This window comes from Haliaeetus leucocephalus, unplaced genomic scaffold (genome assembly GCF_000737465.1).
Source record: "Haliaeetus leucocephalus isolate CR32 unplaced genomic scaffold, Haliaeetus_leucocephalus-4.0 Scaffold751, whole genome shotgun sequence".
Lineage (NCBI taxonomy): Eukaryota > Metazoa > Chordata > Aves > Accipitriformes > Accipitridae > Haliaeetus > Haliaeetus leucocephalus.
The window spans coordinates 12,392,384-12,406,678 of record NW_010973187.1 but is presented as its reverse complement, the minus strand read 5'-3'; the positions used below and the strand labels follow the sequence as shown (position 1 = coordinate 12,406,678).

Genomic DNA, 14,295 nt, shown 5'->3' with positions numbered 1-14,295 from the left:
CATGCATGTATGAATGTGTGTCCCTGCCTGTGGCAGTGTCTGTCTAACAGTACTTTACAGCATCTTTTGTGACCAAGACTGGTTGCTTATACAAACCACAACTTTTTTTTTCTTCTGTATTTATTTTAAGAAAGCTACAGCTGCAAATCACCAATAATTGCATTGGCTTCACTGGAGCTACTGAAGGCATTAGTGTGTTAAGCACCACAGTATGTCGTGCTGTTCCTAACTGCCTCTGACAATGTTCTCGCAGTTTTAAAAATGCCCATGATGGGGCAAGTCATGAAACATTTTAGTGCGTTTCACAGTTTTTTTCACAGACAGAAGATCAAATTCAGTCTTCACAATGTGCGTTGCTCTCTGTAAGTTGGTGTGTAGCACCCAAACTGGTATTTGAAAGGTATAATAGGAAAGTTTGCAGCTGAAAGGGAGAGGAATAGTGATGTCCAAACAGGATCAATAGTGTTGATTCTGGAAAAGATTTTCAGAACTGCCTACCTGATTTAGCAGCCTTAGTTCTGCTTTCTGAAACAGGGTAGACATGTAAGGAGTTATTCAACAGAGACATTTTCTCAAAAAATTAAGTATCATATGCTTAAATAAATGGGCTCTGGGGTCAGGGGGAGATGGCGTTCACAAAGGCTACCTCTGAGCCAGGTGCTGCAGTAATGTCAACCGTTTCCGTGAACAAGCGGCCGCTGGTCAGTGCTGGATCTGTGCTCAGCCACGTCTCAGTGCGAAGGAGCAGCCAGAAGCAAGGCGAAGCGCCAGTGCCCTGGGACGGATCATCTGTCTGTGCCCCGTCCCCCCACAAGTGCCTCCTGGCCCATTGCAGGGGACATCTGCTCTGCGGGGTCCCTCCAGGCACGGCCACAACCTGCCCGTCTCCAGCTGGGACAGGCTCCTGAATTAATGCTGCTTAGATTAAAGAGGGTTTGGCCTGGCTTTTGGTCTTCCCCCTCGCTGGAAGAGCAAGTTGTGTGACGCTAGGAGAGGAGACCGTCTTTGTGCTCATCACACGCCGTGATTCCTCCCCATCCCCCTCCAGCCACTCCCAACCACCTGGAACGAGACCAGATGATGCATCTGTTCCAACGTTGAGAGTGGTTCCTGTTGCCATTAGCCACGTTCAGCCCCAAATTGAACGAGGCAAGCAGCTGGCATGCTCAGAGCTAGTTTGCTTGCAGACGTATGTGTTTTGACGGGAAATGCGGCTGCCTTTGAAATACGATTCTTAGAAAAGGGAAAGAAGGTAATTCCCCACCTAAATAAGGAAAAAGGTCATCTCTCTCTTGGAAGGTGAGTGATGGATGGTGGTGTCCTGTGTGGCAGCCTGCCTGATCTCTTATACCCTTTTTTTCTTCTAAAATGATCAGGCTCCAAGGAGTTAAAAGATATTAGTTGGGTTAAAGCAATAATCTCTGCTCAACCTCACTGCAATTGAAGAGGAGGCTCTGCTGCCTTCTGTGTCTTCATTATGGCAGTGAATCGCTCACAGTTACTGACTCCTTATTCGAAGTTCACAAATCTGGAACATGGTTAAGCAGCAGTCTCCATTTCTTGCTATTTAACTTTCTTAAAAAAAAATGTTGAAACTGTTAAAGGATTCGAATATATTATGACAGCTTGCTTTTTTACTTCCCTTCCTGACGGCTTCTCTCTGCACCCTTCAAAAGAAAAAAATAAAGCTGGATTTATTAATAATGCTAAAGCAGTGAGTCAGAACACCTTTACACATGTTCAAGCTGTGGTCTCAGTTCAGACACATAGGGAAGTGCTTGCTACTCTTCTCCGGGTCTCTGAAGAAAGCTGTGTTTCCAACCCCAGCTGTAGGTACATCCTATGGCTTGGGCTGAAGTCGCAGAATTAGTCAGATGGGATGTTAGCTGTACTGCTGTATCATGTGCTACTGCCTACATAAAACCACTTGCTCCCACTGAGGGTGGATTTTTTTGCCTGTCTGTCAGTCTTTCACAGAAATCCGTTGCAGCAGAATTTCCTTCTATGTACCCACCCCAGCACTCATCTCTGCTAGGCTCCTGCCCACTTTCCTTCTTGGTCTACCACCAGTGAGTGATGGGGTTAGAAAAACAGATTTGTTGATTTGAAGTCCGCTGGTTCAAATTCAGAGTATGCAGATATGACCAAGAGGGAAAAATGACACTTTGGCAGATCTTTCCATTGAAATAGACATTTTATCTGCATCCCAGTGCTGCCCATCAAGGGACAATTACATAGGGAAATGCTGCAGGATCTGGCACAGAAATGGGAGTCAGAACTGCAGTTGGAGTCTTTATCAAAGAACTCACAGTCAAACAAGTTTTTCTGCAGTTAGATAAACATCAGCACGTCTATAAAAGTGCATATGCTGGGACTTCAGCAGGCATCAGTTGTTTTGGGCCAGTTTCACCACTTTGGCTAGCAGTCTGGTCTTGTCCTACAGTTTCTCAGACTAGTGAATTTATGTCTCTCAAAGTGAGTGTATGAAATATCTGTCACTGCACAACGTGGCACGCGTGAAACAGTAAAAAATCCCACCATTTCTTGGGGTGCGAGTTGTGTTCATTGCTCTGAATCCTGCTTTGACTAGACCAGCACAGTTAATTTTAAAAATCTGCAAGCAACATAGGAAATACTATGTTCTGCAGAAAGCGCTCATCTGTTTTCCATCCAGGGTGTTAAGTCTCAGAGAGGACATGGTACAGCATGGGGCTGGTGGAAAACGGGATGGTCTGCTGTTGAAATGAGCATTCATGCAGGAGTTATGATTCCCAGCACAGACACGGGGCTCTATGGCCATACAGGACTTCAGCTGCTGTCCAGGTTTCCTCTATATAATGTGAATATTCTTCCCTTAGCAGACAGAGATGTGATCAGACTGGAACAAGGGACATATAGTTACTTGGAGTGAGTAATTTTAGAGACATCAGTAAAAAAAGCACTTTGTGAACATTCCTTCTAAATTATACTTCCCCTAGTTACATACATTTAAGTACCGTCTTTTGTGTGCTGGCACCCAGTGTTTATTTTCTCAGCATGCTAATATCACCCCTGTCAAAGATCCTCATTTACAAGACCCAGGCCCCCTTTTCCAAGACCACCTGGTCTATCAGGCAAGATGTTCAAGGCTTTGAGGCAGCCTGTGTGAGGAAAAATGTGGAGAAACCCTTGGATTAGGTCTGCAACTCTCAGCCAAGGTTTGTAGTGTTATATTACCATCAGCGTGCTGCTGTACACTCTTCTTAGCTACCATACAGGTGGGTGAGACAAGTCTGCTCTGGCTCTCAGGTGCTGGTGATTTTAATTGAAAGTGTAACAGATGGGTGAGGAGAACTGTATTACAAGTCCTTATTTTCACAAATTGCTTTTGGACACAAGTCTATGGGTAGAGATTTTGTTTCTAAGAATCTTGTTTTGCCAACGGAGACAAGCTGCAAAGCAGGAGCTGTCATTTGAGATTTGGTTTCAGTGCTGCCACATCAGTGAAAAAATAGGCACTGGTGAACATTTCAGTTTCGCAGCCAATGTTGGTAGTTCAGCTGATGTGTTCCTGGGACTGGGGCATTCCTGTTTGGTTCCCTTTAGCGGGAATTCGCTCTTAATTAATTAGGCACCAAAAACCTAATGGAAATTATTTGGGATTAATTTCTCCATTAATACGTTGGAAACGATTGTCTCCCCAGCTTTCTCCTGTGCCTCTGGTGAGTACCTGGAGATGAAGAACCAGGTGTGCAGCAAATGTGCGGAGGGGACCTACTCGCTGGGCAGCGGGATTAAGTTTGACGAGTGGGATGAGCTGCCAGCAGGATTCTCCAATGTGGCGACTTTCATGGACACGGCGGTGGGTTCAACTGAGAATAAAGCTGACAGCTGCAACAAGTAAGAAGTTCTGTCTGCATCTGGGTTACGCAGCCATTGGTAAACCTGAGACAGCTCAGCAGCACAAAGGCAGCTTAATGACTTATCTAAGCTCTCCAGAGGGTAACAAGCCCTACTAATGGCAAACAAGAATGGCTGGGAAGTGAAATTTTGTACCCATCTCTTTGCTGTCATCATGGTCTCCTTGGGCTCATCAGCAGCTAGTGAGTCTAAGACTAGCCTGGACCTGCTCTTATTTGTAACTGGAAAGCTCCAGGGTCACGGTGTAGTAAATGTGGCTAAAAGGTACTTTCACAGCCTATTTAGAGAGCTGTGGTGGTTGCAGAAGGCTGTTGCTGAGTATAATTGAAAGTATATTGAACCTATGGATAATAAACCTTTCCTGTGTAGGCTGGGTCCTAAATTTCTAATGCCATATCCTTTCCCATGCATGATTATACTGAAAAGTATTATATTTACATGAAAAATAAATGGGAATCTAGTAATAAAGTTATAAATTCACTGCAGTTAGCTATTGTGGGATTCTGGGTCCTTTATTAAGCAACATGTTTTTGTATAGTAGTGTAAGAAAAGTCTCCTCAGTGTCTGTGATTTCAGCTGAGGCTTGTTTTGTTTATGTTCATCAGCTCTTCGTGGACACCTCGAGGGAATTACATAGAGTCGAACAGGGATGATTGTACAGTTTCTCTCATCTATGCTGTGCACCTGAAGAAATCCGGTTCTGTCTTCTTCGAATACCAGTATATTGACAACAACATCTTCTTTGAATTTTTTGTAAGGCCTTTTTTATGGTGAATCCAACCTTATATTGTAAGAATTCAATGCAGATAAAGAGCATCAGAAACAGCTTTTTCCTCCCTTTACACTCCCCATATGTCCATAGCTTGTTATTGCTGAACAAGATAAAAAAAAAATCTTCTTCTCTTTCTGTCACTTGTGCTGCCTTTTGGCATTTATTTCAGCTTCAAAACTCAGGCTAAACTAATCCTATCTATCATGCACTGGGATTTTTCCATGAGGGGTCATGACTGCCCCTGTTAGTCCAGCCTTTTACGAGACAGTTGTTGGTGGTAGATGCTTCAGTCTGGGGGAGTTTGACTTGAGATGCCTTTGAAGGGACTTGATGTTTAAAAAGACTTCTTCCAAGGTAGGCATCCAGAACCTGAGGTGCTCCAGGACATTAGTATGTGGAAACCTTAGCTTTAGTTTTAGGTCAATTGGGGTCATAGCAATTAAGATGAAAAGAAAGCAGGAGAAGAGACAAAAGGGTGACCCTTAAAAAAACCAAACCAAACAAACAAAAACAAAAGAAAAAGGCAGAAACAACAGTTCTCCAAAGAGATTTAGGAGTAAAAAATTTAGGTGACTTTCAATAGGAATTAGGCTCTGAGGATGCATCCGCACTGTGAAATGGAGGGGCTGGTGATCATTAGCTCTGAAATGGGAGCAGCCTGGCTGGGCTTGCACCACACTGTACCCAAATTAATAAAACAATCTGATCAGCAGTGACCAGAATGGGAAAGGCAACCCTGCTCTGCCCATGTGGATGGACTGGTTGGTGTCCAGGGAGCTGGAGGGTTCCCAGCACCAAGCTCCACTATGTGGTATAGATGCCTCACATCACTGAGATGCTTTGGAAGGTTCCACCAACACCTGCATTGCTTTCCTTGGCATGTTGTACCTGCCATTTGGGACAGAAAAAACCATAATGAGAGGGTAACTCAGAGCAGGAGATGACGGGAATTTTTCAGTCTCCTCTGTTACTGCCTCTGTATCTGTCTGGTGAGCTCTGGTTTTCATCCAAAAAAACACAGCTCATGGTATCTCACAGGAGTGAGAAGTCTTAGCTGGTGTTGGTTAAAGTTTCTTGAAGCTTGGAGAAAAGTATCCTTATCCTTAGTAGAGATGGGAAAGGAAGACAAAAATACCCTGTTGGAGGCACCTGCTTACTGCTACATCAGTGCAATAGATTGCTGTTGTGCTTTGATAACAGACACTGCAGGCAATATTATTTAGCCAGTTCAGTTTTATATTAGACTATCCTGCCTTCTTCATAGGGAGAAAGCAGCAAATATGTTTTCTGCTGTCAGATGAATGTACCAGGATTATGAATCCGAGCTCCAGTCTCTTGACTGACTGACTGATCTGCTTCTGCAATGGAACAAATATATTGTTTCTCTGAGCACTGGCTTTGAAAATGGCTTTTTGATTATTACTTTTATCCATATCACACTTATTCACCTCCTTAAATTTATCTGTCCCTGTTCAAGAAGCAGTGAGTCGTGCAGTCCTTTATAGAAATGCCCATGTAAATAATTCCTAGTCAGCCTCAGTGTTTCAGGGAAACCATATTTAGCACTCCTCTAAAAGTCTATTCTTTTTCTCCAGCATGTCTTTGTGCTTAAATATATTTAACAATGACACTTTAGCTCTCGACAGTGGCATTTCAGTGGCAGTGGTTTGCAGATTGCTGGGAAATGGTGACATTTTTGGGGTCTCCAGGTGCAGGTGGCTGTACTGCCGGTCTGAGGGTAAGCAAGGAGATGTCCTCAAACTTGGGAAGCAAGCGTGGATGCTTCTTGTTAGATACCCAGTGCTTCTGCAACCTGCCCTTCCCAGACTCTTTTTATATATTGAAGCCCTTTACACCTTGTGAGAAGAGAGTATATGTTCTTCTCTCCTTTTTGCAATTGGGAACTAAGGCACAAAGATGCTGTCGCTCAGTTTGCAGAAGATAATTAGGGATCTATTTACCTTCTAGTTAGGTGCTTCTTCTCACCTCTTTTCCTCAGTGCTATTGATCTAGGTGGGAATTAAGTGCACAGATGCTTTAGAGGATGTGGGTTTATGTAATTTATTTCAGACTTGATGTGGAGCAACTTTGAGGAGGGTGCTTGACACCAGGTCTTCTGAAAGTGTTGAACCAGCTTTTCTCCCTGCTGGAATAAAAGCTGATAATTGAACTCGTGCCTTAGAGGGACTTAATACTTCTTCAGAGAAGATAGTTCTGAGAAGAAAGAAGTGGACCACTGTGAAGCCATGCACCAAAGCTGAGCTGCGCTAGACCTGGGCGAGGGACAACCAACTTCACACTTCTGCCAGGGCAGACTCTCCATGGCATGTTGCCTCTCCCTTGATAATGTTACTCTCATCCTAGTGAGGTCAGGTGGAGCCAAAGACATAGCAGATATTGGCTGCAGAGAAAGCAGTTTGTCTTCTAGCTTTGGCCCATCCACTCCTACCTCCCTTCTGACTTAGAAGCCCATGGATTTTAGAGAACTGGGTCTTGGTGGGCTCAGGAGAAGGAGGAGGCAGCCAAGACAAGATGCTCAGCATCCAAGTCTGACCAGATAGTGAGAGGACAAGGCTGAGATCTTCTCCTGCTCTTTTTTTCCCATTGCATCAGAGGCGGTCATTGGAGGCACTGTTAAGCTGCTAGCAGGTTTTGAGAGTTGGTTTTTTTTTTTTTTTGCCACAAGTAAGGCAGCTGCTGTCCTCAATGTGTAGGCAAGAGGAACAAAGCTGAATCTTATCATTCCCAGCCAGCGGTCATTATGCTGACAGAGACATGCATCTGATTGTGGTCACTGATCTTGTGTTTTTATTCACAGATACAAAATGACCAGTGTAAAGAGATGGAGTCCACAGCAGACAAGTGGGTGAAGCTGACGGACAACGGGGAATGGGGGTCTCATTCTGTAAGTGTGCAAAAAATTCCTTCATGAAGCTTTTTTCCATTTATAAATGTCTCTGATTTCCTCTGAGCAGACAGCAACAAGGGCCAGATCCTGCGTATGCATTTGAAGAAGCACAGTTTTCTTATTACTGAGAGCAAAGCCACTGAGATCTCTAAAAGGCTGATCCCAAAGCAAATGATATAGATGCAAGACTTTGTATTGATTTCCCTGGGCTTTGAATCAAGTGCTTTATGAGGTTAAATAGATTTATGCAAATCCGGATGCCACAGTCACTCCGCATGATTGTAATTGAAATCTTCTACAACAGTTGTTTGCTCATGAGAACACAAGATTATTCCCTGTTGCTCAGCAGAGCGGCAGCAGCGGTGTGTGTTTGTGGAGGCAGGCAGGATGGGCATTTTATTCTCAAGTGTGTGCAGAAGAGCTGGACTGCACCCAGCTCGTGCTCTGTGGTGACTTACCCGGTTGAAAAGAAAGCTCGCAGCACCAGGGTGGCTCCTGCAGCACTGGTATAAGCATGTCCACGTTGGAAGCAGCAGTCCTTTGGCTGGCCCATGACCCAGCTGGCTGAGTTTGCCCCGTGCACATACCATGCGTAGCCCAACTCATTAGCTCACGGTGACGCCTGGCTTCCACTATACCATCATACCCTAATTCCCAGAGCCATAACAGCAAAGGCCCAGCATAGGTGACATTATGCCAGAAATAGAAGGCTTTTTATAGGCATAGACAGCAGTCTGGTCTCTGTTTTCCATAGTCTGCTTATTCTCCTGGAGGAGAAACCATATTCCCGAGCCAGCTCTTGTTGGCAGTGCCTGTTAGCTCAGGAGCGAGCCCCGCGCGAGTCACATTGGAAGGCAGGAGAAGCTGGTGAGGAGGGGTGAGTGGCACGGGATGAGGGGTAGGTCCAAGGCCAGGGCATCGACCTGGGTGAGCTGAGAGATGCAGAGAGTGTCTGCATGGGAGATGGTGCCATCTGAGCTCATCATCTGGGATGTGCAAGCACCTCCACTATGAAGGTTGCTTGGATGCCTGGCTGAAATGTAGACACACAAGCTAGGTGAGATGACTATTCTGGCTCTCCTCGAGGCTTTTGTCTGCACTGCAAATCCTGTAGTAGTGGCTTCTCTGAGCCCAGTTTTCCAGTTGATGCAGCCTTCTGCTTTCAGCATGCTAGTCCTGCTGTCCCAGAGCTGATGTTGGCTATCTCTACACCACACAATGTGATGTTTGGTTCAATAGGGTCCCAGTTCTCCTGTTACCTGCAGTAACCCAGCTCTCCTCTGCCCTCCTGATTAGCAGCTGTTTGGGGAGTGGGAATACAATATGCTGAATTTCTACTTTGCTGAATTTTTGGACTCTTTTATCCTGGGTGAACAAAAACTGTGGTCCTGCCAGGCCTGTACAGCACTGCTGTAAATCTCATTAGCCTGGATCCTTATGCACGTAGAGTTTATCCCTCTTCTTGTGTGAAAATATAGCACCTTCAGGCCAGTATCACTGTGTTGGCAGTAGGCATCTTGTACCAGGCTAGTAGATACGGTACAGCTTTGCAGGCCAGGTAAGTCCTGGTAAACCCGGTGCTTTTAGTGAGTAGATTGATGCTGTAGTTATGCAAGTGAGTTGAAGGCAGCAAGCACCAACACTGCTGCTGAAAGAAGTGGTCCTGCCTTTCTCCTGCCCCTTATACCAGTCATGGTGCCACCAACCCACCACCCCTCCTGTGCCAGCACAGGGGTTGTGCAGCTGCTTGCTGAACCATGCCGTGAAGACAAGTAGGTCAAGGCAGTTGGAAACCAGTTTTTTTTTCTGCATCTCATCTGCTGTTCAGGGTCAGAAATGAGCAGGAGGGATGGGACTGCTGCTGGGGACATTCATGGTTTGCGCCTGGCTTGCTGATCTTGATGCTGTAGTGTTAGATGCAGGCAGAGCTTGATTTTTAAAACCTATACACAAAACTCACTTGTGAGCTTGGATTTTTGAACTCTAGGGCGTGTTGGGTTTCTTTATAAAAGTGTATCTCAGAGCTTTAAAAACAAACTGATTGACTATATTGATAATGACTATATCTGATAGACATAAAAGCTCCTGAGTGCCAGGGCTAGCTGGATAAAGGCAGGAAGAGCTTTTTCCCAGTTCTGCTTACAACAAGGTCAGAAACAGCTCTTGGTGTTTTACCATAAAACTGGAGTGTTGAGAAGCTTTTTTATAAAGCACTCTTTGGCATGCCTTAGAGATGTCTCTACAGCATCTGCCTAGCTGTCTCCCCATTACTTCTTGACTCACTAAGCAGCTTAGGAAAAGCCAGGATTGCTGCTAGGATGCAAGAAATCTGAGTAATGGAAGAAATAAAACAATTTCTTGGTGAGGAGATGTCTGCTGACTGTCATGTGTGTTGTTGCAGGTAACTCTGAAATCAGGTAGCAACATATTATACTGGAGAACAACAGGGATTCTCATGGGGTCCAAAGTAGTAAAACCAGTTCTGGTGAAAAACATCACGATTGAAGGTAAGTGGTATTTCCCTTTTAGGCCTTATCTCACTCTTTAGTCACAGTGTTTGCCAACTGCCATTTATACTGGTGTGCCCACAGCACCGAAGTGGCTTTTTTAGCCCCTTTGTCCCTGTCTCCTTCTCTAAAGTGTAGAAACAGAACAGCAAAACTGCACAGTCAGGGAAAGGCTGAAAAATTAATTTAGCTGGTAAATGATGCCATCTACTGGAGAATACTGGCTTAGCAAATAGAGGAAAAAATAAACAGGTTTTCTTTAATGTAGTAGAGAAAGACCATGCTTATTGGTAAGCCTCTCAACAGTGATAAATAGATATATAGAGCATAACAGTGACAGTTAAATTACTACTTAAATGATTTAATTAATCTGGGATTGCTCTTTTGGTTCTGTTCTAAGTGTAATCAAACTTGGAGTGTCATGTAAGGTTCTTACAAGGGTCAGCCTTGCACTGAGAAGCAGAGATTAAAGACCCAAATTATGAATCAGCAAAGCCAGTGTCCAAAGTGAGTGGTGAAAGTGTGATTTTTAAGCTGTGTTATGCAGCTGGCTTGCTTTCCCCCATAAGCAGGTAGGCAGTAGTGACGGAGCATACCTCTCTGTACTCCAATGCTTTACCTGTAATTTATCTTACAGGAGTTGCATATACATCTGAATGCTTCGCATGCAAGCCTGGTACTTTCAGTGACAAACCAGGTTCATCTGGCTGCCAGGTGTGTCCAAGAAATACTTATTCTGAGAAAGGAGCGAAAGAGTGCACCAAATGTAAAGAAGAAATGTATTATGCAGGTACATCAATCAAACGCGTTAAGCAAAACCAGGGGAGTCTGCGTACGTAAGGTCATAAGCTGTTTCTGTGTGCAAATGTGAGAATGGTTTTATCCAACAATGAAGTTTAGTGTCCAGTTGATATGCAAAGGGAAAATGAAGGTGGGACTTCCCAAAAGCTGCAGAGGGCACATATATACGTAATGGGCCACAGTCAATCTTGGCTAAGGTCATCTATGCCAACATGAAGGGATGGACATCTTTATGACCTCAAAGGGCACAGGTCTCCTGAAGGATAATAATAGTCGTGCTGTGCCCTCTCGTGGTAATTTTTGTTATCAGTTGGCAATGACCTGAATTGGCTTCATCACTGCCTTCAGACTTATGTTTTGAGGAATCTACTTTGCAGATCCTCTCCCAGCCTGTCCCTGCCTCCTGGGTGGTTGGAAGATGTGGTGATCGAGTTGCAAACCCTAGTCCCCAAAGTGCTCTGCATTCCCAGCTGTGGTTAGCTGGTGATCATCAAATAACACAGGCACAACCCATTCTTCATGGTTGAAATGTCTTCAGTTTTCTTTGTGGTAGTTGTTTTAGAAGAAAGTTTTTGAAGAATCAGTTACCGACCATAGCACCTGCTATCACAGATTATGGCAAATATTGGGGAACCTGTGCCTGTGCTCATGATGGGAATGGAAATTTTGAAAAAATATCTGGGGAGAGGAAAAATTGGGCCAGTGTTGTAAGGAAGTTTCTAATGCGTTAGGGTGTTTTAGTTCCTTATCAAGTGAGGATATATTTCCATGCTTGGCAAACTACACAAATTACTGCTTGAAGGTGAAGGGGTGGGGTGAGTGTTTGGGTGACTCCAAACTTTGGTTATACTGAATCAATGAATTTCAGTGTGACAGTGCAAGCATAGCTGGTAATTTACCTGTAGCCCTGTTTCATTTCAAGAGAAGGTTTATGTAGACTCCATTAAGAGTTTGATTTTTCATTCTCATTTAGTATTTTTCTGCTAACTCACTTTAATCTCCAGATTTTAAACTCCTTATGGTTGTTTCAAGGGACCATTTGAGAGTTTAACATCCTGTTCCTCATCCTTTCTTTTTAGATGAGGGATCCAGTGCGTGTATAGAGCGTCCTCCATGCACAAACAAAGACTTTTTCCAGATCCATACCCCATGTGATAAGGAAGGAAAAGTAAGTGGAAAGCATGATACTATTTTTAAGCTCATTGAGCTTACTGTGATCTCTTGATTTGAAAACAAGATAGGGTTTCTTGGCATCTCTTTTCCCAATTGCTTTCCCAATTTTGCTTCCAGCTTTGAATATCTCTGAGGCTTTGGCCTTGTCCTTTAGCTGCCTTCTCTCCAGCATTTATCCATTTGTAAGAATCTGCCTGTCATGGGTCTGCTTAAGGGATCTGTCACTGTGAAATGCTAAGCTCCTTGCACTTGTGATTGTATGACTGGGTCACTGATCCTACCTCCATGCTCATAAAAAAACAGGGTTGAAGCACAGGGAGAAGTACTGTCCCAGAATAAACCCTACTATTTAGTTGTTAGCAATCTTTCCTGGCATACTTTTGGCTTGTGACAACTTGCCCTGTCCCAGCAATGCCCAGGCATGATTCAGGTGCTACCATGGCACAGGAGCATTGGACATGACCATACCTTCAGGTGGAAGAGTGTTTGGCTACACAGGTATGATGTGTGTATCATATCCCTTAGTTTTAGCATCAAAGAAGAGCCCGTGATCTATTGAAATAATGGTATATACATAGCCTGGGAGTATTCATATGCAGCAGCAGAGCTTAGCTGCTAATAATGTGCTTGCCTCATGGGATGCCTCGAACCACTTGGACTCTCAGTAGATTGTTTCAGCCAGATCTTAGATCCACTGGGTATCTCATAGAGGGACCTGCTGGTGGAGCAGCCTGGCTTTGGAACTGTCCTGCCCTTTGTCCCAGCAGTCAAGAGGGGATTTTGGTGGGATTTGGAGAAGAAACTCCTATTTACTGGCATATGGAGCCCACAGAGGTGTGGACACATGGTCAGGCCTGTTTTGTCTCTTTTCTTCCCTTTCCCAGCTCTCTTAGATACGGATGGGATGGCAAGTAGTCAAAATCCACAGCACCTGTAGGTTGCTGGCCTAATATTTGCTGGCACGATGGAGTATTTCGGAGTCTCCTGGTCAGCCAGTTCCAAAATGCAGCTGAGGGCTCCTGTGCTTTAATACGAAGCATCAGTGAGTTTAGCCCCAGAGCTGGCAGGCTCTACAACCTGGTCTTGACTCACTGATTCTTGCTCCGTGAACTGCCTGCAATGACTCGTGGAATTAGCGGCAGTGTTCACTGCTACACCCCCACGTACTGCTTTAATTGCAGCCTCCTGTGGATTACCCTGTCACTGCTCTGTGCAATTCAAGGCTTGCTGGCATTGAATAAGTTCCTACTGTTGACCTTCTTCCTGCCTTCTCAATGGCCTTTCCTTTCACTGATGACCATCATCAGAATACGAAGTGGGGCTTTCTGCAGACACCCTTCATCTTCCAGTTGCAACAATGACATGTGTCATAGATGCACAGCTACTGGCTGGGTTTTCAGGACTGCTTTCACCATTTAGTGCTCTGCATCTGTGGAAATTGGTCCAGGTTTGCCCTACTCCCCAGCCATCTCTCCACGTGATGCAGCTCAATGAGAGGGCCTGACTCTGCAGCCCACCTTCAGGTGAACAGTGGCTGTAAAGCACCAGCCTAAAGGCCTATTGATCCGTGGCTTACTAAAATCAGCCAGGTTTTTCACTGGACATTAGATTGTTGTCTCCCTCCTGCCGTCCCTACTCAATGTGTAGAAGGGGCCTCAGGAGATTTAGGCACTTGACTCCTATTGACTTTTCACCTCCCTACTGCTTTAAAAATCCCAAGCTGATCGCTTCAGCCCCAGCCTCACCTGCATGGCTATGGGCACTCTCTGACCCTTTTCTCTCTGCTCACATGCAGTAGGATTGCTGTAGCATGTACAATGTGTCTGGGCTCTGGGCAACCACACAGGTACTTTGCCAGCTCATGAGTCTTTTTATTTTAAATGCTGTGTACCCTGATGCAGCTGAAGCATTTCTGGAGCAATACTCCAGAAAATCCTCTAAGTGTTCAGGAGCAGCAAGGACAGGCTGATCCGTAAAGGGACAGATGCCACTCTGACAGCAGGAGCAGTCCCAGAGTACCTGAGCAAAGCAGACCCAGCGTCAGCAGCCAGATTCAGCCAAAGTTGCCGGACAAGTCCATAGCGATGAGGCACAACCAATGTCAAGCTGGGATATCGAGTCCATGGGTCAGTCAGGATGTGGGTCAACCAGGGTACAGGACCTGGAACAGGCATGGCTGCAGCACAGCACAGGCAGGGAGAAAGGGCAAGAGCCTCAGCTTCATTGCAGCTCCC

At 45.0% G+C, this 14,295-nt stretch overlaps 1 protein-coding gene across 1 annotated transcript in view; it reads left to right on the top strand.

Annotated features, from left to right (window-relative positions):
- KIAA1324L (KIAA1324-like ortholog) overlaps window positions 1-14,295 on the top strand; it is a 50,922-nt gene that overhangs the window by 13,963 nt on the left and 22,664 nt on the right. The window contains exons 2-7 of the mRNA XM_010580950.1: window positions 3,684-3,879; window positions 4,506-4,653; window positions 7,491-7,577; window positions 9,982-10,087; window positions 10,725-10,877; window positions 11,968-12,056. Of these exons, the coding sequence (XP_010579252.1) occupies window positions 3,716-3,879; window positions 4,506-4,653; window positions 7,491-7,577; window positions 9,982-10,087; window positions 10,725-10,877; window positions 11,968-12,056 (747 nt within the window). The 5' untranslated portion in view covers window positions 3,684-3,715. The remainder of the gene's footprint in view (window positions 1-3,683; window positions 3,880-4,505; window positions 4,654-7,490; window positions 7,578-9,981; window positions 10,088-10,724; window positions 10,878-11,967; window positions 12,057-14,295) is intronic.